Genomic DNA, 23,761 nt, shown 5'->3' with positions numbered 1-23,761 from the left:
AGCCCCCCCCCCCCCCGGAGAGCTACAGGACTCTTCCCCAGTGTCCCATACTCACTCACTGCCTGACATCTCTGACAAGCGTTGGGATTTTCACCTTGTGCACACACACAGGCGCGCGCACACACAGATACAGATACACGCATACATACAGACACACACACACACACACATACACAAATACAGATGCACACATACCCATGCACACAGATACACACATACATTCATTCACACAAACACACACACACATGCACTTTCATGAGAAAGCATACGTGCGCAATCAATTTACATCCCACTCTGCCTTTTATACCCACAATTAAATCTGCACATGTGTAGTCTCTACTGTACGTCTACGCACACACACACACACACACACACACACACACACACACACACACCTACACTCTGTCTTCTCTCTCTCTCCCTCTCACTCGCTCTCAAACACGCGCCCGGGCGCTCGCTCACACACACACACACACACACAGAGCTCACACACACACATACACACACACACACACACACACGCGTAAAGCCTCTTCCCTCCAGGAGGAGTCAAATGGCTCAATGTGTTAAAAGCATTAGGTAAGCACAAATCCAAAAGTGCTTCTCGGGCTGATATCATATGTCCCGCTTCATTACAGTCTGGTGTATACATTCAGCTGCATCTCTGAACCCCCCCACTCCCTCCCCCCCCTCCACCCACCCCGCCCCGCCCCCCCCCCCCCCCACCCGGGGGACCTCTAAAACAGAACGGCCTGGGATGTTTGCTGAAGAATAGATGGGGGTATTGTTATTTTAAGCGCTACAGGCTCTCGTGGGCCGACGGTGGAGCCCGTCCAGGCGCAGCGTGGCGATGCTTGGAGGGAGGGTATATAAAAGTGAACTTCAAAAGACCTGCAGCGGCCTCTGTGCGGCCGGGACCCTGTTTATCTTCGCCGTCGCACGCTCGCTCGCGCCGGCGCGCTCTCTCTCTCTCACACACACACACTCCGAAAAAAAGGTTGTAATTTCTCTCCCAGGATTTACGAGGGTGGGGTGGGGGGTTAAAGGGAGGTAGAGAAGGGAGGGAGATGAGATGAAAATGAAAGAACACGCCAGTTTTGATATACGTTTAACAAGAAATCTCTTGTCCAGATTGGTTGAACAAGGTTTGTATTTTTTTGACCTGTGGCTATTTTGGGCTCAGGATACGGTGGTGATGTCTGGACGGCGCTGACCAAGGAAATCTTCTGTTTTGACCACGACCGGCTGAGCGAGAGTGAGAGAGTGTGTGTGTGTGTGGGGGGGGGGGGGCTGATCAAAGCAGCCGGGCTGTAACCCATCGACATGTCGGAGCAGACAGGAGATAGCAGCCCACCTCAGATCATGAAGCATGTGACGCCAACACAGGCCTTTTTCCGTTCACCCTCTGTCTGCGCGATAGCGTTGTTCTCCCTCAAGGAGCAGCCCAAGCCCCTGTCCCGGGCCCAGATGATGATGATGATGCACACAGGTCAGGGAGGGAAGACGCGGGGGTTCAGAGCTGGGGGAGGAGGGAAGGGGTCTCCCCAGAGACAGAGAGAGGCCCGGTAGACGGGCTAAAGAAAGAGAGAGCAGGTGGGGTGCAGAGAGAGAGAGACAGAGAGGGTTAGAGGGGGGGCAAGTCGGTAGGAAGTTGGCAAGCTCCACCGCATAGTCAAATGTTTTAACTATGGCATTGCTAATCTCTGGCCAGGCCAATGGTCAGGTTCCCGATATAATCCACCAATGCTATGATCACACACACACACACACACACACACACACACACACACACACACACACACACACACACACACACACACACAGCTAACATAACAGCGGTGCTACTGGTCTCCCCAAACCTCAGTTCAATCATAATCCCTGACTCTGACAGGCTGAATTTCAAAAGCAGAAGCCCAACAACAGAATGGTCTTTGTGCTCTGCAAAGGACTGGGGGAAGGAGAGAGGGATGACAGAGAGAGGGAGGGAGAGAGAGAAGAGAGAGAGAGAGAGAGAGAGAGAGAGGGGATAGCTGGGGTGAAAGTCACAGAGAAGAAACCATGGGAGTAGTAGAATGCAGTAAGGGAAAGGGCTTGGGTGATGGGCCCCTGGCTCCAGGTGAAGGCTCTCTCCTGGTTGGAGCAGATGAGGATAGCAGAGAGCATGTTTATGGTCGTCAGAGCCGGACTTGGCCGAGCGCTCCTTCCCTGTCTCACAGTTCATCACGGCCCAGCGACTGGCCCCGCCCTCGGCCTGGCTCTCTTCTGTGCAGTTGACATTGTGGGGGGTGGACTGGTGTTACATTATACACACACACACACACACACACACTGACTAGCCTCTCACTGGTTTTCACTGAACTCGCCTGCCTCTTCCTTATAGTTAATGGCTGTTTATGCAGCGTAGTTATTACACTGGCTCTCCGCTTCACTCCACTCTCCTCCCTCCCCTCTTTGTCCTCCCTCGCTCTGCTCTGTGTCCTTCCCTCCATCCCCCCCTCCCCCCTCCCAGTGGTCGTACGCGCTGGAGAAACCCAACACGGGCAGCGTGTTCAGCCTGGCCTGGTCAGCAGACGGCACGCAGCTCGCCGGGGCTTGTGGGAACGGGCACGTCATCTTCGCCCACGTGGTGGAGCAGCGCTGGGAGTGGAGCAACTTCCAGATCACCCTGACCAAGAGGAGGACCATGCAGGTACACACACACACACACACACACAGAATCATAATCAGACTCCGTTTATTGCCAGGTTGTTAAAGGTGGGGTAGGTAGTTTGACATCAACAAGGCCTCCGATTGGTCATCTTTTTCAAAAGAACCCGCCCTCCCTCCAAACATGACTGGTAGATGTGTGGAGATAGATTGGTCAATACATTCGGGCGCGGTGCATTCTTTGAATCCAAAATACAGAGGCAGCGGTAAACACGGAGATCCAAGTTTATTCTCAGAGCACTTCTGTTACTGCTAGCTGAAAGGATATTATGCCAATTTTACCAAATAAAGCCAAAAGCAAACTAACTATCCCACCTTTAACAACATACTAGGAATTTGCTTCGGTCAGTGGTGCATAAAATGGAGATAATATTGAACAGGGCGCAGGGACAAGATGGGGCAGTGCAAGGACAAGACGGTGCAAATGAGCAGCATAACATACGAAATAAAACACACTCACACACAATCAATCAGACAGTACTAGTGAAGTGCTATTCCCATGGCCCGGCTACTTGTGGCTTGCATACATTATTATCCTATGAGCCCAGAGGGCCTCAGTGACAATGGCCAGCCTATGCAGCAGCCCACGTCACTCTGTGTGTTTAAACCCCACAAACCACAAGGTAGCGTTAACACACGGCGGACACACCCACGCGCACACACACACAAACTGACTCACACCCACATGTAGAAGCAGACACGCACACACACACACACACACACACACACACACACAGACTCACACCCACATGTAGAAGCAGACACACACACACCCACATGCACAAACACACACATCTGCATTATGCACAGAAGGAGACGCGCACACACGTGTACTGTACACACACACACCCACACACACACACACACACGTGCACCCCGTGGACAGTTGTGCTGAGCAGTGTTGGCGACTTGGCGTAAACCAAACAAATCTGGCTCTTCAGCCATTTATTTTCAGCCCTGCAGGTTTTTTTTCCTCCCCCTTCCCTCTGGTTTTAAAAGAGCACATCTGCCAATGGTTTGTGAATCAGGGGGCTAAATTTACCACCTCGCGGTCCGGCGCTCTTATTCCTGGTCGCTGCGTGGGCCGGGAGAGGGGGGCAGAGCAGGACGACGTGCAAAGCTGTAAAAATACCCCACACCTTTTACCTGCTGTCGGAGAACGATGTCTCATTCATTCACGAGGAAACGCCAAGGGAGTATTTATCTTACGAGGTGCAAACGCAGTCATGTATCCACAAATATACACGCACACGCACGCGCACGCACGCACACCTAGCCAACTAATAGAGGGATTTTGGTGGATTCACTTAATATCTAGAAAGAACAGCCTGCTCACTGTGTGCGTGTGCGTGTGCGAGTGTGTGTGCACGCATGTGTGTGTGTGTGTATGCGCGTGTGTGTGTGTGCGCGTGTGCGTGTGTGTGTCCACTCCCCAGGTGAGGAACGTGCTGAATGATGCAGTCGATGTGTTGGAGTTCAGAGACAGGGTCATCAAGGCATCTCTGGCCTACGGACACCTAGTGGTCACCACCTCCCTGCAGTGCTACGTCTACAAGTGAGTTCTCCATATCATCTTACTCCTCTATCTCTCTCTCGATCACCCTGCTTTTCTCTGTCTTTCTCTCTCTCCATCTTCCTTATTTTCTCTCTCTGCTTTTCACTCTCTTGCTTTCTCTCTCCTTTTGCTTCCTCTTTCTCTCTCCCTCTCCTTCTCTCTTTCTCTGTCCCTCTTTTTCTCTCTGACACACATTCAGTGGAGTCAGTAAGTGTGCTCTAACAGGAGTTGTGTGTGTGTGTGTGTGTGTGTGTGTGTGTGTGTGTGTGTGTGTGTGTGTGTGGGTGTGGGTGTGGGTGTGGGTGTGGGTGTGTGTGTGTGTGTGTGTGTGTGTGTGTGTGTGTGTGTGTGCGCATGCATGCATGCACAGTGCTAAGAATTGGAACACCCCTCTCGTCTTTGACCTGAAGGAAGGAACAGTCAGCCTTATCCTGCAGACAGCAAGGTGAGCAATGACAACCACTATCATCTACAACCACTATCATCTACAACCACTACTACCATCTACAACCACTACTATCATCTACAACCACTATCATCTACAACCACTACCATCTACAACCACTACTACCATCTACAACCACTACCATCTACAACCACTACCATCTACAACCACTACTACCATCTACAACCACTACTATCATCTACAACCACTATCATCTACAACCACTATCATCTACAACCACTACTATCATCTACAACCACTATAATCTACAACCACTACCATCTACAACCACTACTACCATCTACAACCACTACTATCATCTACAACCACTATCATCTACAACCACTATCATCTACAACCACTACCATCTACAACCACTACCATCTACAACCACTACTACCATCTACAACCACTACTATCATCTACAACCACTATCATCTACAACCACTATCATCTACAACCACTACTACCATCTACAACCACTATAATCTACACCCACTATCATCTACACCCACTATCATCTACACCCACTATCATGTACACCCACTATCATCTACACCCACTATCATCTACACCCAATATCATCTACACCCACTATCATCTACAACCACTATCATCTACAACCACTATCATTTCCAACCACTATCATTTCCAACCACTATCATCTACACCCACTATCATCTACAACCACTACTACCATCTACAACCACTATCATCTACAACCATGATCATCTACAATCACTACTATCATTTACAACCACTACTACCATCTACAACCACTATCATCTACAACCACTACTACCATCTACAACCACTATCATCTACAACCACTATCATCTACAACCACTATCATCTACAACCACTACTACCATCTACAACCACTACCATCTACAACCACTATCATCTACAACCACTATCACCTACAAACGCTATCATCTACACCCACTATCATCTACAACCACTATCACCTACAACCACTATCATCTACAACCACTATCATCTACACCCACTATCATCTACAACTACTATCATCTACAACCACTACCATCTACAACCACTATCACATACAACCACTATCACCTACAACCACTATCATCTACAACCACTATCATCTACAACCACTACTACCATCGATTATAACCTGACATTTTCTTTCTAAATTGGCTGTTTATAAGTAACTCATTCATTCCGAGTTGTTTGGATGACGCTATGCTATGTGCTAGATCTTCTTACATATAGCCTTCAGATTCAGATTCTGTTTATTTGTCACATACATAATACAACGTAGTGAAGTGTAACTGTAGTCTGTAACAGTATACACACACAACAAATCTGACATAAAAACAGACAAAAGCAATAACAGACAGAGACAATATACATTAATGATGTCAGAGGGTTATTTCAGTTAAAAATAAATATAAAGTGCTGTTACTCTGAGAAGAAAAAGTGCTTAGTCAGTACCATTTAGGGACCGGATGGCCTGGGGGAAGAAACTCTTCTTGAGTCTCTCCGTTTTAGCCAACAGTGAAACGGTACCTCTTCCCTGAGCTGAGCAGAGAGAACAGTCCACTGCTTGGGTGACTGGAGTCTCTCAGGACGCTGCTGGCCTTGGTCTTGCACCGCTTGGTATAGATGTCGTCAAGGTTAGGGAGTTGCCCCCTTAAGGTACGTTCAGCTGATGCACCACTCTCTGCAGAGCCTTACGGCCCTGCACGCTGGTGTTACCATACCAAGCAGTGATGTTCCCAGTCAGAACACTCTCAATGGTGCAAGAATAGAAACTCCGTAGAACCTGTGGTGATGCTCTGAATTCCTTCAGCCTCCTGAGATGGTACAGTCTCTGCCGGGCTTTCTTTACCACTGTGTCCAGGTGGGTAAACCACGTCAGATCTTCGGTGATCTGGACACTGAGGTACTTAAATGTGTCCACCTTCTCCACAGGGGTCCCGTTGATTGATAATCATCATCATCTCCTTAGTCTTGCTGATGTTGCGGTGGAGATTGTTTCTCTGACACCACTGGGTCAGGCGCCTCACCTCCTCCAGGTAGGCCGTCTCATCGTTGTTATGGATTAGGCCTACCACAACGGTGTCGTCAGCGAACTTGATGATGGTATTGGAGTCTGCTGTGCCTGTGCAGTCGTGCGTGTACAGGGAGTACAGCAGTGGGGACAGGACACAGCCCTGGGGGGCCCCTGTGTTGAGGGTGAGGGAGGATGAGGTGTGCCTGCCCGCCTTCACCACCTAAGTTCTCTCCGTCAAAACGTCCAGGATCCACCTGCAGAGGTCCCAGGTCCCTGAGCTTAGTGACGAGGGTGGAGGGAAGGATGGTGTTAAAAGCTGAACTACAGTCGATGAATAGCAGTCTCGCATAGTTCAGCACTTCCCCCTTGCTCTGGTCCAGATGGGATAGGACAGTATGGAGTATGTGAGCAATGGCATCCTCGGTGGATCTGTTGGGTCGGTACGCAAATTCCTCTCGCAATGGACTCGCAAAGTGTAGTAGGCCTACCTGCCGGTGCCTTAGGCTGTAGGCATGCCAAAACCCTTACATTTCAAATAGTAGGCTAACCTTTGATTCACTGGTGATAAAAAAAAACAAAAAACATAATTGACAAAAGGAATAAACAATCAGACTTCTGAAAGAAGTTATGAACCTAAATCTGTTCTGAATTATAACGCACAGAATCATAAATACCTCAACATGGATTGGAAGCGAAATTGCGTTTATTGGGCAAAATGTGTGTGCCATTTATTTTGTCACTTAGGCTATCTACACAGCCTTCTGACAAGTGTTAGGCCTAACTGTAAATACATGCTTCGGAAATTGATTTACAAATGTAAAATATCTGTCTCAACTCCGTGTAATGCTGATGACACGGCCTGTTGGAATGGTGTGTTTGTTTAGGGTAGGCTAAGTGAGGAAAAAGCAAGTCCATACCTGATATTTATTTGACAGTCCTAATGGGGAAAACCTGAGGAGTTGTCTGAGGAGTAGCGCGATTTTTTCCACAGTACCGCGGTCATGCAATATTGCGGTAACCGCGACAGCCCTATCTACAACCACTATCATCTACAACCACTATCATCTACGACCACTATCATCTACAACCACTATCATCTACGACCACTATCATCTACGACCACTATCATCTACAACCACTATCATCTACAAACACGATCATCTACAAACACGATCATCTATAACCACTATCATCTACAACCACTATCACCTACAACCTCCATCATCTACAACCACTACTACATCTACAACCACTACCTTCAGAATCAGAATTTGTTTATTGCCACTGAACTTTAAATACATCTGATTTTTTTTTTTTATATTGTGGTGCTTACAACGATACAGCAATTGACAAGTGGGCAAGTGGGGTGGATGGTTCTTTCTGAAGTTGACCACCATTTCCACTGTCTTTAGAGCGTGAAGCTCCAGGTTGTTCCGGCCTCACCAGGTCAGCAGCTATTCAATCTCCCGCCTGTAGGTGGACTCGTCCCCCTTGGAGACGAGTCCTATGAGGGTGGTGTCTTCTGCAAACTTCAAGAGCTTCACGGACTGATGGGTGGAGCTGTTCGTGTACAGTGAGAATAGTAGGGGGTAAAGAACACAGCCTTGTGGGGAGCCGGTACTGGTGGACTTGGGGTCGGAGATGTTCTTCCCCAGCTTCACACACTGGGTCCTGTGGGACAGGAAGTCCGTGATCCACCTGTGGGTAGAGTTAGGCACTCGTAGCAGGGAGAGCCCATGCTCCAGTGTATCACTACGACTCACTTCCCTAGTTCAATTCAATATGATCCCGTAAGTAATTCTGAACAGATATCTGTCATTCAACTTTCTCTGTAATCCGCAAAGTCTGATTGTTAATTCCTTGCGTCTATTATGTTTTTATCACCAGTCAATCAAAGATTACGATTGAACACGCACCTATTCAACAGTAGTTTTACACAGTACATTTACACTAGTAAATTAACAGCAGGCAAGCACATCGTAGCCTGCAAGAGCCCAAATTACAGAGCCAAATAATGATGTGACATGTTAGAGTTGGTTTTGGAGGAGGAAGCAGTGGCTGTCAGTAGCCTACTTAATTAAATTAATTTTGTAAGCCTAAAGGGATAGCCTGGAATTTTTTAGGGCCTCATTTTTGACTTACCCTTAATGTTGTTGATAGATGGAGAACATTTTCAGCTGAATTCATGGTGTCTCTCGCTCGGGCGTTCATGGCATGCTAAAGTTAGCGCAATTGAACCAAACCAGCTGCATTCAAAGAAAACTCACTCACTTTTTTCACATTTTGTACTATTACTCTACTATTACGTACTATTACTACAGTACATTCATAACCCCATGAAAGTAAAGCTTCCTCCCTGGCCTCTAGCACATATCTATGTTAAACTCTGTTGACTTATGCTGAAAACATTAGCGATCTAAAAGTCTGCTGTTTGTGGCATAGAAAAACTGCTTTTTGGCATGACTGTGGACCTGGCTGGCCTGTACAATTGTAGGGGAATTACCTAGCTAGCATGGCATTTGGTCAATATTTTGTTTTCAGACTTATCCATTATACAGCCATTTCCTCACCATCAGAATATCAGAATTTCTCATCACTAAAGGCGTAAATGCACTTGACCTGCGCGTACACCTTTTGTGCGCCAAACTAGTGCACTTAGGCCTATTTTGCTCCAAACCCTTATTCTTTTACCATTTGATAGAGCTCATGAAGACCTTTAAAATTATATAAAACACCCCTTTTGCTCCAACCCCTCGATGTATTAGTGCTCCCACAAGGCCTAATAAAGCATGTCTTTAATGGATAACCATTGTCTCTTATAAGTACAACGCGTGCTCCCGCTCGTAATGGTGACGGCCTGCTGTGTGTTTCCACTCCGTGATGTTCAGGTGGCGGAGACGCTAGAGCTACATCATGCGAATCACCCTGGCTCAGCGTATGATTGGCTGCGCCGTGGGCATTAATCCGCGATCTGCCCTTGTCTACTCTCTCTCCCTCTCTCCTTCACCTCCCGTTTCAACAGCCACCACCGTCTCCTTTATTATTCTCTCCCTCTCCCTCACCTCCCATTTCCCTGTTACCGTCACTTCATCACCAACTTTTCCTTCTCCTGCCATAAGGAGCGGTGTGTGCGCGCACGTGTGTGTACAGTACTTTGGTGTGAGTGTGAGAGTGTGTTCCAGTATCAACAGAGCATCTGTGTCTGTGTGTTCATTAGTGTGTGTGTGTGTGCGTGTGCGTGCGTGGGTGCGTGCGTGCGCGTGCGCACGCTTGAGCCTGTGTGTAGTAGCCAGTGGTAGAGCAGGGCTGACCATCTATCAGGCCCTCTCTAATGCTTCATTAGTCCACAGTGACTGGTCATCAAACAGACTGCTGGTAGCTCCACTTTCTCTCACTGCTCTGATATACACTCTACTACCCACACACCCTTGATACACACACTGATACACACTCTACTACACACTCAAGTTCAAACTTTATTGTCACATGTACAGTGAAATGCTTGTACACGTCTTTCTCTCATACAGAGAAGACACCCAACACCAACGGACATTACATACAACAATGTGTGTTACATACAAAGAGCAGTGCATGCAGGTGCATCAGCTGTTCAGCAGCCTGACTGCCTGTGGGAAGAAACTGCTACTGAGATGGGTGGTGTGTGATTTGATCCTGGCCGGGACGTTAGCTAAGTAGAAAGTTTTAGATGAGTAACATGCCCATTATGACTCCTCTCCTCCCCTCTCCTTTTTTCTCCCCCCCTCTCCTCCCAACCCCTCTCCTCCTCTCCTCTCTCTTTCTTTCGCCTCCCCTCTTCTTCCCTCTCCTCCTCTCTCCTCCCCTCTCCTCCTCTCTCCTCCCCCCATCTCCTCTTCTCCCCTCTCCTCCCCTCCCCTCTCCTTCTTTCGCCTCCCCTCTTCTCCCCTCTCCTCCTCTCTCCTCCCCTCTCCTCCTCTCTCCTCCCCCCATCTCCTCTCCTCCCCTCCCCTTTCCTCATTTCTCCTGCTCCCCTCCTCTCCCCTCTCCTCTCTCCGCCCCTCTACTCTCCTCCTCTCTCCTCCCCTCCCCTCTCCTCCTCTCTCCTCCCCTCCCCTCTCCACTTCTCCCCTCTCCTCCTCCCCTCCTCTCCTCTCTCCTCCCCTCTCCTCCTTTCTCCTCCCCTCTCCTGCTCCCCTCCTCTCCCCTCTCCTCTCCTCTTCTCCCCTGTCCTCTCCTCCCCTCTTCCTCCCCTCCCCTCCCCTCCCTCCCTGCTCCTCGTCCTCTCTCCCAGACACTTCCTGCTGGTCGACGGGGCGGGGGTGTATGTGTTCTCCTACGAGGGGCGTCTCGTCTGCGCGCCCAAGTTCCCCGGCATGCGGGCCGACATCCTCAACGCCCAGTCCGTCTCCCTGAGCAACGACGCCATCGCCATCCGGGACAAGAGCGACGAGAAAGGTGAGCGGAGCGCCGGCGGAAACTTCCAGAACGTTAGGAGGCGCGTCGGCGTGACTCACACACTCTCCTCTCCCCTCCCCTCCTCGTCTCGCAGCCATCTTTCTTTTCGACGCCGTGACGGGGAAAGCCCTCGGCGACGGGAAGCCCCTGACGCACAAGGTGAGACGCCCACACACACACACACATACGCGCGCAGATTCGGCGTCTCGGGCGGCGGCCTGTGTGTGTCACGGCAGCCCCCCGGTAGGCGTATGGCGAGCGAGGCCGCCAGCGTCGGAGCTCCGGGTGCCGGAGGACCGGTACCAGTACCAGAGTACCGGTTAAGGACACTGGACCCGAGGACCGGCGATGTGAGCAACAATAGGGGATTGAAGTCAGAGAGAGAGGGAGAGAGGGAGAGAGAGAGAGAGAGTTGGGGGGGGGTGTTGAGAGAGACTGCGAGGGGAGTCGGGGAGTAGGGATACGGAGGAAAACTAGGAGTGAGAGGGACAAGGAGAGAGGGAGTGAATTAGAGAGGAGAGGAGAGGTAGCCAGAATCAACAGTTACTGTTTGTCAGCATGGTTGTCTCTGCCAGCTCTCCACCGCTCCAAGACGGAGGAGCGGACACGCCGGAGCCAGCTGGCTCTGTCTGGAGCACACACACACACACACACATGTTTGAGCCCTTACACATGCATGCACGCATACATTTGAGTACTTACTCATTCTCTCTCTCTCTTATGCACACACTCGCACACGCACACACACAAACACGCGCGCACACACACACACAGAGGAAAGTTTTGGCTGTGTCGGGTCACAGTTTTACCCTCTCACCCCCCTCTCCTCTCTTAATCTCCCTTTCTTGTCTTGCTCCCCTGTGTGTGTGTGTGTCTGTGTGTCTGTGTGTGTGTGTGTGTGTGTGTGTGTGTGTGTGTGTGTGTGTGTGTGTGTGTGTGTGTGTGTGTGTGTGTGTGTGTGTTCCAGATAGAGGTGGTGGAGATAGCTTTGGATCAGTGCGGCCCGTCTGGTGAGAGGAAGATCGCCCTCATAGACAAGAACCGCGACCTCTACTTGACCTCTGTACGGCGCATGGGGCGGGACCACAACATCAGCAAGATCGGTGAGGGTTCCAATCCTTCATCTGTACTGAAACCACATCCTACCTAACATACTGCTCCGCTCCAGAACACATAGGTTTGCTCGTGTGTGTTTGCTTTGCGTGTTCTGTATGTGTATGCGTGTTGCTAGCTTTGTGTGTGTGTTATGTCTGGCTGGCTGTTCTATTATGCGTTTGTGTAAACGCGTTTGCGTAATAAAAGAAGTGTTGTGTTTGTCTTTTCCGACCCGTAGGCACGATGGTCCTCACCATGGCGTGGAACGACTCCGCCAATATCCTGTGTGGTGTTCAGGACAGCCAGTTCACCGTTTGGTACTACCCCAGCGCTGTCTTCACCGACAAAGACCTGCTGCCCAAAACACTCTTCATGAAGGATGCCAGGTGACACACACACACACACACACACACATTTAATGAGTTGCTCCTTGTCAAATATGGGAGCAACTCATCTCAAAAGTTGTCATGTTTAAAAAGCTATTGATTCATCAGTGAAGGGGAGTCCTCTCCAGCTGCTCTTAGGCTAAGTGTGCGTGTGTGTGCGTGTTTGTGTGTGTGTGCGCGCGCGTGTGTGTGTCTGCGCGTGTGTGTGTGTGTGTGTGTCCGCCTCCACAGCGAGTTCAGCCGCGCGCCCCACATCCTGAGCTACGTGGGCACCCAGGTGACGGTGCGCCGGGGCGACGGCTCACTGGTGTACAGCAGCGTGTCGCCCTTCCCCGCCCTGCTACACGACTACAGTGCCTCCTCACGCTGGGAGGACGCACTGCGCCTCTGCCGCTTCGCCAAGGTCAGCTGGACCCCTCTACACACACACACACATACACACACACAGAAAACCTCTCAGCTCTACAAAAGGAAATACTCACATATACACAAACTTAAAAACACTCGCACGCACACACACTTTGCTTATTTGCTTATGGTAGTCCATCGTGACCGATGATGACTTCTGCTACTGGTTTGCGGGTTCTTTGGTGGCTGTACAGTCCAATGCGTGATGCACACTGTCTACCACACACAGGGAGAGTGAAGGCCTGACCCGATGGGGCAGGTGTAGTCTTGGCCGCCTTTCTCCTCTCTCTTTTTTGCCAGATGGTGCTTTCTTCTGTTCTCCTCTGCCAGCTCTGCTCCTTTGTGACAGAGTCCACGCCAGGAGGAACGATCTGCGGCAGCAGCTTCCATGGCAGCAGGCTGTATCTCACACTTCTTTAGGAGGGTCTTGAGCTGGGCTTTCAGCCTCTTCTTCTGGCCCCCTGCAGAGCGACGGCCTAGGTGGAGCTGGCCATACAGGGTTTTGTGCGGGAGGCGGCTGGTCCTGGTGACATGGCCGAGCCATCTGAGTTGGTGAAGCATGATGGTGACCTCTATGCTCCTACAGCTGGTTCGCTGAAGAACCACAGTGTGTGGAACACGATCCTGCCACGTCACCTGTAAGATGCGTTGGAGGCACCTTATGTGAAACGCCTCCAGCATCTTGAGATGGCGAGCATAGATTGTCCATGTCTCACAACCAACACACACACACACACACACACACACACACGTGTGCTCTTTGTCCTGTCCCATCTGTGTAGTCTCTTCACCTAGTCCTCAGAGGCTCCTCTCACGTCACGTCCATCTATCTGTCAGATGTCTCATGTCTGTCCATCCCTGTTGTCCTCCATCTGTCTCTCTGTGTCTGAGTCTCTCTGTGTGCTAGACGTCTGAGGAGGGGAGTCTCTCTCTGTCTGAGTCTCTCTGTACCATGCAGACTTCTGAGGAGGAGGTGAGTCTCTCTCTGTGTCTGAGTCTCTCTGTACCATGCAGACTTCTGAGGAGGAGGTGAGTCTCTCTCTGTGTCTGAGTCTCTCTGTACCATGCAGACTTCTGAGGAGGAGGTGAGTTGGTCTCCCTCTGTTAGACCTTTCGTCTCTTCTCTCCTTGTCCCAGTCCTTGCTGTTTTGCTGAGTCACACTCCCTCGTACGTCTCTTCCTCCCCCTCCTATTGTTCCTTTGGTCACCTGTTTCACTCCTGTCATGTCGTACAGGCCACTCATTCATCTGAGCTCTGAGGTTGTGAGTGTTTCAGTGTGTGTTTGTGTGTGTGTGTCTGTCTCTGTCTGCCTTGGCAGCGTGCGTGCCTGTGTGTGTGTGTGTGTGCGCGTGCGCGAGCGTGTGTGTGCGTGACGACAGACTCGCCGGTTGGAGCGGAGCTTTAACAAGACGAGGCCAGCGGGTTTTAATTACTCTCCAATTAGCCCGGGTGACACCATTTACCGTATTTGAACCCAACCCTGCTTTTACTGACGTACCCGCACCGCTCCTCACCCCCAGTCCCAGTGAGAGCCTCCACAAAGTGCCTCCGCATGGGCTATGATGCAATAACCACAAGCCCGGAGAGAGGGCGGGCTAGAGGGGAGAGGAGGCCAGGGGATGGAGCAGGGGCGTCGGGGGGGTGGGGGGCGACGGGGAGTCACCGCCTTAATAGCCTCCCCCCCTCCCCCTCCACTTCTGGTAAGGGTTTGGTGGCCGTGCGGCTTTTCCCAGAATGGGAGGGGCTTGCGAGGAAACCTTTTTAACCAGGTATGGTGTATTTGCCGCCCGAGTTTCGCACACAAACACCAGCGCACGCACGCACACACACGCACTGTGCACAGTACTACACACTAATATATTCAAGCGAGCATGGCTGTACTGACAAAGATCAACATTACGGGTGTGTATCCGTGTGTCATCCTGGCTTTGGTAGCAGGGGATGGAGTTGTTGATGTCAGTGGTTTCTGGTCAGTGTTGTTTGTTTGGATGAGGAGTCAGATGAGATGAGAGGTTGCTGTGTGGTGACTTTGGTGTGGGGTTTGCTTCCAACTACAGGGAGTGTTAGTCAACTCTTGGTTCAGCCTTGGTTACTGTGCGTGTTTGTGTGTCGGTGTGCACGCATTCTTAAGTTAGTGTATGTGCGTGTGTCAAACAAGCGTTTGTGCATGCGTTCGTTTTGTGTGCGTGTGTATCGTGTAACCTTTTGTTTGCGTTTGCGTGTGTACATTTGCCAGTGTGTGTATGCTTGTATGTTTGTTTGTGTGTGTGTGCGTATTTGTGCCCTGCAGTGTGATTCTAATGAGGCCTGGATGGGGAGGAGCAGACTGGTAATGGAGACCCTGTCCTCTAGACGCCAGCCTAATGACCATCCCTCTGCAAACACACATACACACGCACATGCAAACACACACGCAAACACATGCGCAAACATACACACACACACACTCTCTCTCAGTGGTCTGTCCTTTTACAATATACACACAAACATACACACACTCACTAGCACACATACACACACTCACTAGCAAACACACACACACACACACAGGTCCCTCAGTGACCTGTCCCTCAGATGGTGGCACGCCCTGGCACCACCAAATACCTGCCATCATCCCCTGTCACCCCACCCTGCTATCCCTCTCCCTGCTATATTCTGTGTGTGTGTGTGTGTGTGTGTGTGTGATACTGTGTTTAGATGGATCTTCCTAGCAGGTTGTTCATGTGTCTTTTATTCTGTATGTTCTCATAGGACCAGTCGCTGTGGGCGTGTCTCGCTGGCATGGCAATGGCCAATAGGGAGCTGACCACAGCGGAGGTGGCCTACGCCGCCATCGGAGAGGTACGACGGCCATCAACCAATAGAATCGCAGTTCTGTCTACCTCCTATTTACCAAATGTCCAGAAAACATTATTCTCCATTTCTCTCTTGCCCAGTCAAGAGCCAATTGTTGTTTTAATTCTCTCTCTCTCTCTCTCTCTCTTTCTCTCCCTCTCTCTCTCTCTCTCCCTCTCTCTCTCTCTCTCTCTCCCTCTCTCTCTCTCCCTCTCTCTCTCGTCCCAGGTGGATAAGGTGCAGTACATCAACTCCATCAAGGAGCTTCCGTCTAAAGAGTCGTCCCTGGCCCACATGCTGCTGTTCAGCGGTCACACCCAGGAGGCCGAGGCCGCCTTGCTGCAGGCCGGCCTGGTCTACCAGGCCATCCAGGTCCACATCGACCTCTACAACTGGGACAGGTACAGCCCGGGGTCTGACTGACTGTGTGTGTGTATGTGTGTGTGTGTGTGTGCGTGTGTGTGCGTGTGAGCGTGTGTGTGTGTGTGTGTGTGTGAGAGTCCCGTGTCGTGCTGTGAATCGATGTTGCCGTGTGTCCGCAGAGCGTTGGAGCTGGCCGTGAAACACAAGACCCACGTGGACACGGTCCTCGCCTACAGACAGAAGTTCCTGCAGGACTTTTGCAAGAAGGAGACCAACAAGCGCTTCCTGCAGTACGCTGAAGGGGTAAGACACGGTCGCCGCGGTGCCAGCGCAGAACTGTAACTGAACATTTCACTTGTTCTCACGCAGCGGCGCGGACGACCCCCTGAGAGATGGTTTGTCCTCCGCCCTCTCTTCTCTCCCAGGTGGAGGTGGACTGGGAGAAGATCCAGGCCAAGATAGAGATGGAGCTGGCCAAGGAGAGGGAGAGAGCAGCCACCACCTCCGTCAGGAGCAGCCTGGCTCCTAGACGCTGAGCCCCGTCTGGGATGTACACACACACACCACACACACACACTCTGCACATAGACACACACACACACACACTTACCTCACAAACACAATCTACACATACACACACACACACACACTTACCTCACAAACACAATCTACACATAGACACACACACCACTTATCTCACAAACACACACTCTACACATAGACATACACACACACACACGCACACACTTACCTCACAAACACACACTCTACACATAGACACACACACACACACTTACCTCACTAACACAGTCTACACATAGACATACACACACACACACACTTACTACACAAACACACACTATACATAGACACAAACACACACACACACACTTACCACATAAACACACTATACACAGTCTACACAGACACATACTGTACACAAACACACACACACACGTGTTCCTCTATACTACAGACAAAGATGTATACACTTTAAAATGTTTGGAATGTACAGCTTGAGAATTGTAGCAGCACTACATCATAATTAGTTATAGTATTTATTATTTTGTGATATTCTCATTATGTTCAGTGTTCTACATTCCTTATGTTAATCAACCTAATACTGTACATTTGAGTTGTGTTTAGTGTGATCGTTTTTTTTAGCTTTTTTTTCTATGAACAGATATTTTTACAATCAGAACTTAAGCGTCTCATTCTCTGCAGAAAATGGAACGAATGAAAACATTTGAATAAAAACAAGTGTGAAAAAACAACAACCAGCATTAAAAGCACTTATTTGCATTAAATGTGTTTGATTCAATCACCTGTTCTGCTCTGGGCCGCTCAACGCAGTAACAGGCTGTGTGAGTGCCAGCATGTGTGGGTGCAATCTGCAATGTCCTCTACGACTTGACACCTGCTTTGGGTGTGCGGTGTGCAACTGCTTGCTATGCACCTCCACCCCCCATGGCAGACGCCCAGCCCATCAGAAAGCTGTTACAGGCGGTCCATCTCCTCCCCCCTCCCTGTGATGGGGAACGGAGTGAGTGGAGAGGTGTCCACCCCCTCCGACCCTGTCCCGGCCTGTCTTCTCCAGACTACTGTGTAGATCTGAGGGTGCTGGATAGGTCCCCAAACTAACTGAAGACAAAGCAAGGTGAGACTGTCCCTGTCGTCTTTCTTAACCAGTCATGTCCTTGCATATACAAGGACATGGGAGGACCTGTCTTATTGCATTAACTGTCTCTGTCTCTCTCTCTCTCTCTATCTCTCTCTCTCTCTCTCTCTCAATGCAATAAGATAGGTCCTCTCTCTCTTTTTCTCTAAGCGGTGGTCGTCCGGAAATGCTCCAGTCGTTTCTGACCCAGGAGGATACTATACCAGGAGTCAGGTTTCTCATGCATTAACACCAGAAAACGGCTAAATGTTCCCATTTGAGGCCTTACACACATCCTGACTCCTACACACACACACACACACACACACACACACACACACACACACACACAGTAAAGGCACACATACCCAGATCTACTCAGATACAACACAAAACACACACACATACAGTACTCAGATGCAACACTAAACACACACAGATCTACTCATACAACATTAAACACACACAGATCTACTCATACAACATTAAACACACACAGATCTACTCATACAACACTAAACACACACACAGATCTACTCATACAACACTAAACACACACAGATCTACTCATACAACATTAAACACACACACACCGATCTACTCATACAACACTAAACACACACACAGATCTACTCATACAACACTAAACACACAGATCTACTCATACAACACTAAACACACACACAGATCTACTCATACAACACTAAACACACACAGATCTACTCATACAACACTAAACACACAGATCTACTCATACAACACTAAACACACAGATCTACTCATACAACACTAAACACACACACAGATCTACTCATACAACACTAAACACACAGATCTGCTCAGATACAACATTAAACACACAGATCTACTCATACAACACTAAACACACAGATTTACTAATACAACACTTAACACACAGATCTGCTCAGATACAACATTAAACACACACACACTCTGGCCTTGGTTTCTCTGCTGTTTAGTCCACAAAGGGATAGAATAACTGCACCGCTGGCACTAACTCTGTTGTTAGATACACAGAAGACATTATCTGCTTGGCTCACTCCCCATGACCAGATCCTCACAGCATGACAACCATATGGGGTTTGTTTCTCTAAGCACCCTCACAAGTGTGTGTGTGTGTGTGTGTGTGTGTGTGTGTGTGTGTGTGTGTGTGTGTGTGTGTGTGTGTGTGTGAGTGTGAGAGAGAGAGAGAGAGAGAGAGAGAGAGGAGTCCTGGAGCTGCTAGCCTGCACAGAGAGAGAGTAAAATGTACAGAGAGAGATCGGGGGAGACGGACGTGTCCTGATCTGGATGGGACTGATACGTCTCCAAATTTGTGATGGGTCTGCATCCCTCCATCCATCCACCCATCCATCCATACAACCATTCCCTACGACTGTGGATTTGATTATTTTTAGAGCAAACTCTACTCACCCGGCACTTTCCTCTCAAGGCAAGCCATGAGTGATATGTGAGGCGCGTGCATGAGCGGAGTGCCTGGCATGGTATGACAGTATTGGATTACACTACTGCAGGATAACACTGCGATCCTTCCTGTAGTAGTGGAACCTAACGACCTCCCTGTCTACAGAAGAGGCAAGGCCCTGTGTCCTCATTAGTGTAACAGCTCGCATTCCGTCGAGGTCTGTGTCCTTCTCTTATCAGCGCACCGGTAAAAACACCTGCCCCTCGCTGTCCCCTCCATTGGAGAGTGAGTGATAGCGGGAGTCCCTGCTAATACTGCAGTTAAGCCAGTACATATGTACACTATACACTCTGAAGCTCTCCGGATCAGTCAGTTTGCCCCAGTGATTGAGTCTGGAGGCTTCTCTGATAGCTCTGATGGTATTGATTTAAACAGCACCAGTGGAGAGAAAAAAGGGGGGCCAGTGATTAAATCTAGCCGCAGTATATCTCAGCTCCACTGAGATATAATGTTCCACTTGAACATTTCCCTCTGAAGATCTCAAGCTTAATGAATGTCCTCATGTTTTGTTCTGAGGCGAATGGATGCTCTTCCCCTTTAATTGACCCGCCTGCTCTGCGGCTCCGCAGAGACTAATAACGCTCTAGATTTCTGTCCTCCAAAAATAATTTAAGTGTAGAGGAAGTGGTCGGTGTGGCTATCCCCGATGCACAGAGCAGTGTTCCATCCACTATAGTGGTCTGGCAAGGTGGTTTCCTGGACATTGATGCAGCTCTGCCCTATTAAGGCCATTAAATATGCTCTCTCGTCTGGATTAGGCCTACTGCCCGGGAAACCATCCCTCAGTTTGAGCCAAATCAGCTATCTGTAGCTGACCCCATAAGACCCACAAGGTATACAGTACCTATAGGCTATTAAAATGCCAGAACGGACTGCTGGTCTGCCCTAGAGACCAACAAGTATGACAAAGCAATAGAATCTACAGTATCTAATTCGCCGCCCAACCGCCTCTCAGTCTACGTCCGCTGCCCGCCACGCAAGTCTGTCAGGCCACTGCAGTGATGTCATCTTGGTTGTTGTCTGCTGTGTGCCTGCTTTGTCTCCGTGAGCTCTCGTCTGGGAGTCTTTATGCTTGTCTGCCAGCCGTCTTTCCGTCTGTCTCCTAAGGTGCACCATGTTTGAGAGCCACATGGAGCTGCAGCAGTAAAAAGCTCCATGTCGCCGAGAATACATTTGAAATATTACGGTATCGCCCATGCTCACTATCAAACTAAACTTTGCTGCTGCTATACGGTAGATAAGATTAGGGATATGCCGTCTGTATGTTCAGTCTCTGCATCAAAGAACTGTCTCCCTGGTACAGAAGAACCTTTGCAGCGTCTCAGGTCATCGATCACAAAATGCCAGGAATGTGTGTGTGTGTGTGTGTGTGTGTGTGTGTGTGTGTGTGTGTGTGTGTGTGTGTGTGTGTGTGTGTGTGTGTGTGTGCGTGCGCGTGTGTGTGTGTGTGTGCCTGTGCGCACGTGCATGCGAGTGAGAGAGGATCTTACATCCATACTGAGCCTATATTGGATAGATGAATGTGCTGATACTACAAAATGTGAGTCACATACAGATGCATAAAAAAGTGTATTAAGTATTCCATGGCGGTGTGGCCCCGGCTATTGCGTATAAACTCATACCACAGATGGCTAGGCCTTGAAGGAGGCTGTCCTTTACAACGACGCAAATTTCTCTATGAAAATGAATAGCGAAATTCAGCCTACAATAACTCTCACCCTGAGCACCTATAGGCGAAGGAGAAAACAAGAAGGCGGCAAACTGTCTCATGGTGTCACTAGAAACTGAAGCACTGTAGTAACACTTAATGTGATTATACCGGTGCTAAATGATCTGCCATTAAGAGCGCCTATTTCAGCGGCTATCTCTGTTTTTTTTTCTCCCACCAAGCGTTCTGCATACAAAATAATTAACCCTAATCTTATACACAAAAATCGTCCATTTTATTCTCAACATTCATTATAGCAACTTAATTGCACTTAAGTTAATTGCCTATAAAGATGATTCTATTTTGATATTAAAATAAGAATATTGTCATTGTCTGTGTAATTTCCTCAGACAGAGTTCCTGGATGCCCGTGTGTTGTGTCCCGAGACGTCCGAGACGTCCGGTCTCTGGGCAGCAGCCGCAGCAGCAGCAGGTATCTGTCCCGTCCTCCCTCTGCCCGCACCGGTCTCTTCGTCCTCGTCCAGTAAGTTATCATCTGACCGGTCTCTGTGCATCTCCTGCATGGACTCCTCATACGTCGGCAGGTACTTCACCTCGTCGTACGCTGGCAGATTCGGCGAGACAAAGTCCCCCAGGCTGTATTCGGGGTACCGGTCAAGCAGCGAGTCCTGGGACGCAGTGGCGTGCCCGTGGAAGAGGGACGGGTCCTCGGGTCGGTCGTTGTGAGGGTGTCGGCGTGGCCGCGGGCAGATGATGCGCTGGATGAAGTAGCCCATAGCGAAAAGGAGCAGCAGGATCAGGATGCCCGAAAGCTTCCGAGTCACCCAGCCCACGTTGTCGAAGAATACGTGGATGGGGAGCTTGCAGCAGCGCACCGTGGGGCTCGCGCTGCCGTTACTGGTGACGGTCGGCGGACAGCATTGCTGGCCCTCCTCGCACTGGACCTCCCCGCAGCTCCGGAGCGCTTGGCATGCGGAAATCAGAGCCACGGACAGAAAGGTGATGAAGATGCTCGTCGTCTTGGAGAGACGGGGCATCATATTTGGGTTTCGGACAGTCCCGTTCTTCCCGTGAACTGCGAGCGTACGTGCGTGAGTCCGTGCGTGCGTGTTGAAAAGTCCTCAGCGGTGCTCGGTCTGCCCCTCGCAGATATGTTCTAATGCTCGACTCTTCGCCCTCATGAGTAGGCTACTGCAGAACGGGATAGCCCCCCGCGCCCATCCGGTTCCACCGGTGGCAAAGTGGCGCGTGGGAGAATAGGCTACCCTCTCTCTTTACGCACTAGCCGGCTGACCATCCAGGCAGGGACAACTCACACGCAGATCCTGAATCTTCTTACATCACAGTGATGCAACAAAACTGTTTGGGCAGTTAGAAATCTGTCCAATCGATGCCAATGTAGACTTAATTTTCACGGATACGTTGACATTTTTTGATGAAAGAATGTAGTTTAGCATAGGCTATGTTCGCTATTCTATACACGTGAAAGGGGAGAGCCCAGTAACGGACACGTCACTGAAACCATGGTTCTCTCAACTAGAGGTGGCATCGCTAATGGGAAGTGCAGACAGATCATCCTTCATTAAAAATGAATGCATCTCTCAGGGGTGGGTTGCATTGGCTACCATTAGAAGCATGTCTGACGATGCTTTAGTGAGAGAGACCACTGAGGGAGACCACCCCAGGGAACCCCCTGTCTTTGAAAAATGCATTAATTTTACACTAAGTAGACCTTGAACGGCCCCATTACTTGAAAGTGAATTATGTTTCGGCTGTGAGTTGTGAGTAGTTAACAGATAATGAATGCATTATTCAATACACTAAACCTATTGTGTGGTTGGTAATGGTTTAGCAGATGTCAACTCTGGTCAAGGTCAAAGTCACATGGGTTTTGACTGGACTTACCTATATATCCCAACACACATCTCATCTTCTGTATGATTTTGTTGGAATCTAGGCTATTAAGTTTGATATTAAATTATTTTGATAATGATTACTATAAGATATAACATTTGGCTGATTATTATGCAAAAGCCCTAGAAGAAAACAGAACTATAACTATAATCATATACTTGTAATGTCCTGTGCTCACCTCACCTCATCTCAACTCACACCTCACCTCACCTCACCTAATCGCAACTCATCTCACCTCACCTCACCTCACCTCACCTCACCTCACCTCACCTCACCTCACCTCACCTCACCTCACCTCACCTCACCTCACCTCACCTCACCTCACCTCAACTCACACCTCATCTCACCTCATCGCAACTCACCTCATCTCAACTCACCTCACCTCAACTCACCTCACCTCATCGCAACTCACCTCATCTCACCTCACCTCACCTCATCTCATCTCATCTCACCTCACCTCATCTCACTTCATCTCAACTCACCTCATCTCACCTCATCTCACTTCACCTCATCTCAACTCATCTCAGATACAAAACGAAATTGAAGCCTACAGATGAATAACCATATATGTTCCATTTACATTAACAGGTGTGTGTTACTATTTTGTAATCTCAGTCTTATGACTTTTACACCAAAAGAGGGTTAAATGCATAGCACTACATAGACGATGTTGTGTACTTGCAAGTGATGTATATCATTCAGACAAAATATTATTAGGATGGTCTGTACATCTGTTAATGATCAAGCTCTCCCCAAAAAATCTAAATGCGCATATTGTTATTCGT

At 49.3% G+C, this 23,761-nt stretch overlaps 2 protein-coding genes across 2 annotated transcripts in view; one reads left to right on the top strand and one right to left on the bottom strand.

The window, feature by feature from the left end:
* ift80 (intraflagellar transport 80 homolog (Chlamydomonas)) overlaps window positions 1-16,943 on the top strand; it is a gene marked incomplete at its 5' end in the record, with an annotated part of 35,682 nt that extends 18,739 nt beyond the window's left edge. The window contains 12 exons of the mRNA XM_084447146.1: window positions 2,510-2,689; window positions 4,143-4,261; window positions 4,632-4,706; window positions 11,000-11,163; window positions 11,258-11,322; window positions 12,131-12,266; window positions 12,497-12,644; window positions 12,876-13,047; window positions 15,805-15,894; window positions 16,117-16,289; window positions 16,431-16,554; window positions 16,677-16,943. Coding sequence (XP_084303272.1) covers window positions 2,510-2,689; window positions 4,143-4,261; window positions 4,632-4,706; window positions 11,000-11,163; window positions 11,258-11,322; window positions 12,131-12,266; window positions 12,497-12,644; window positions 12,876-13,047; window positions 15,805-15,894; window positions 16,117-16,289; window positions 16,431-16,554; window positions 16,677-16,787 — 1,557 coding nt within the window. The 3' untranslated portion in view covers window positions 16,788-16,943. The remainder of the gene's footprint in view (window positions 1-2,509; window positions 2,690-4,142; window positions 4,262-4,631; window positions 4,707-10,999; window positions 11,164-11,257; window positions 11,323-12,130; window positions 12,267-12,496; window positions 12,645-12,875; window positions 13,048-15,804; window positions 15,895-16,116; window positions 16,290-16,430; window positions 16,555-16,676) is intronic.
* Window positions 16,944-21,448: 4,505 nt separating this feature from the next.
* On the bottom strand, window positions 21,449-22,102 carry c15h3orf80 (chromosome 15 C3orf80 homolog; the record flags this gene model as incomplete). The annotated part of the gene is made up of 1 exon (XM_084445530.1): window positions 21,449-22,102. One exon carries the CDS (start codon window positions 22,100-22,102, stop codon window positions 21,449-21,451), a length of 654 nt encoding a protein of 217 aa, XP_084301656.1.
* Between the last annotated feature and the right edge of the window lie 1,659 nt (window positions 22,103-23,761).

Source organism: Borostomias antarcticus (genome assembly GCF_949987555.1).
Source record: "Borostomias antarcticus genome assembly, chromosome: 1".
Taxonomy (NCBI): domain Eukaryota; kingdom Metazoa; phylum Chordata; class Actinopteri; order Stomiiformes; family Stomiidae; genus Borostomias; species Borostomias antarcticus.
This window is presented reverse-complemented; position numbering and strand designations above follow the sequence as displayed.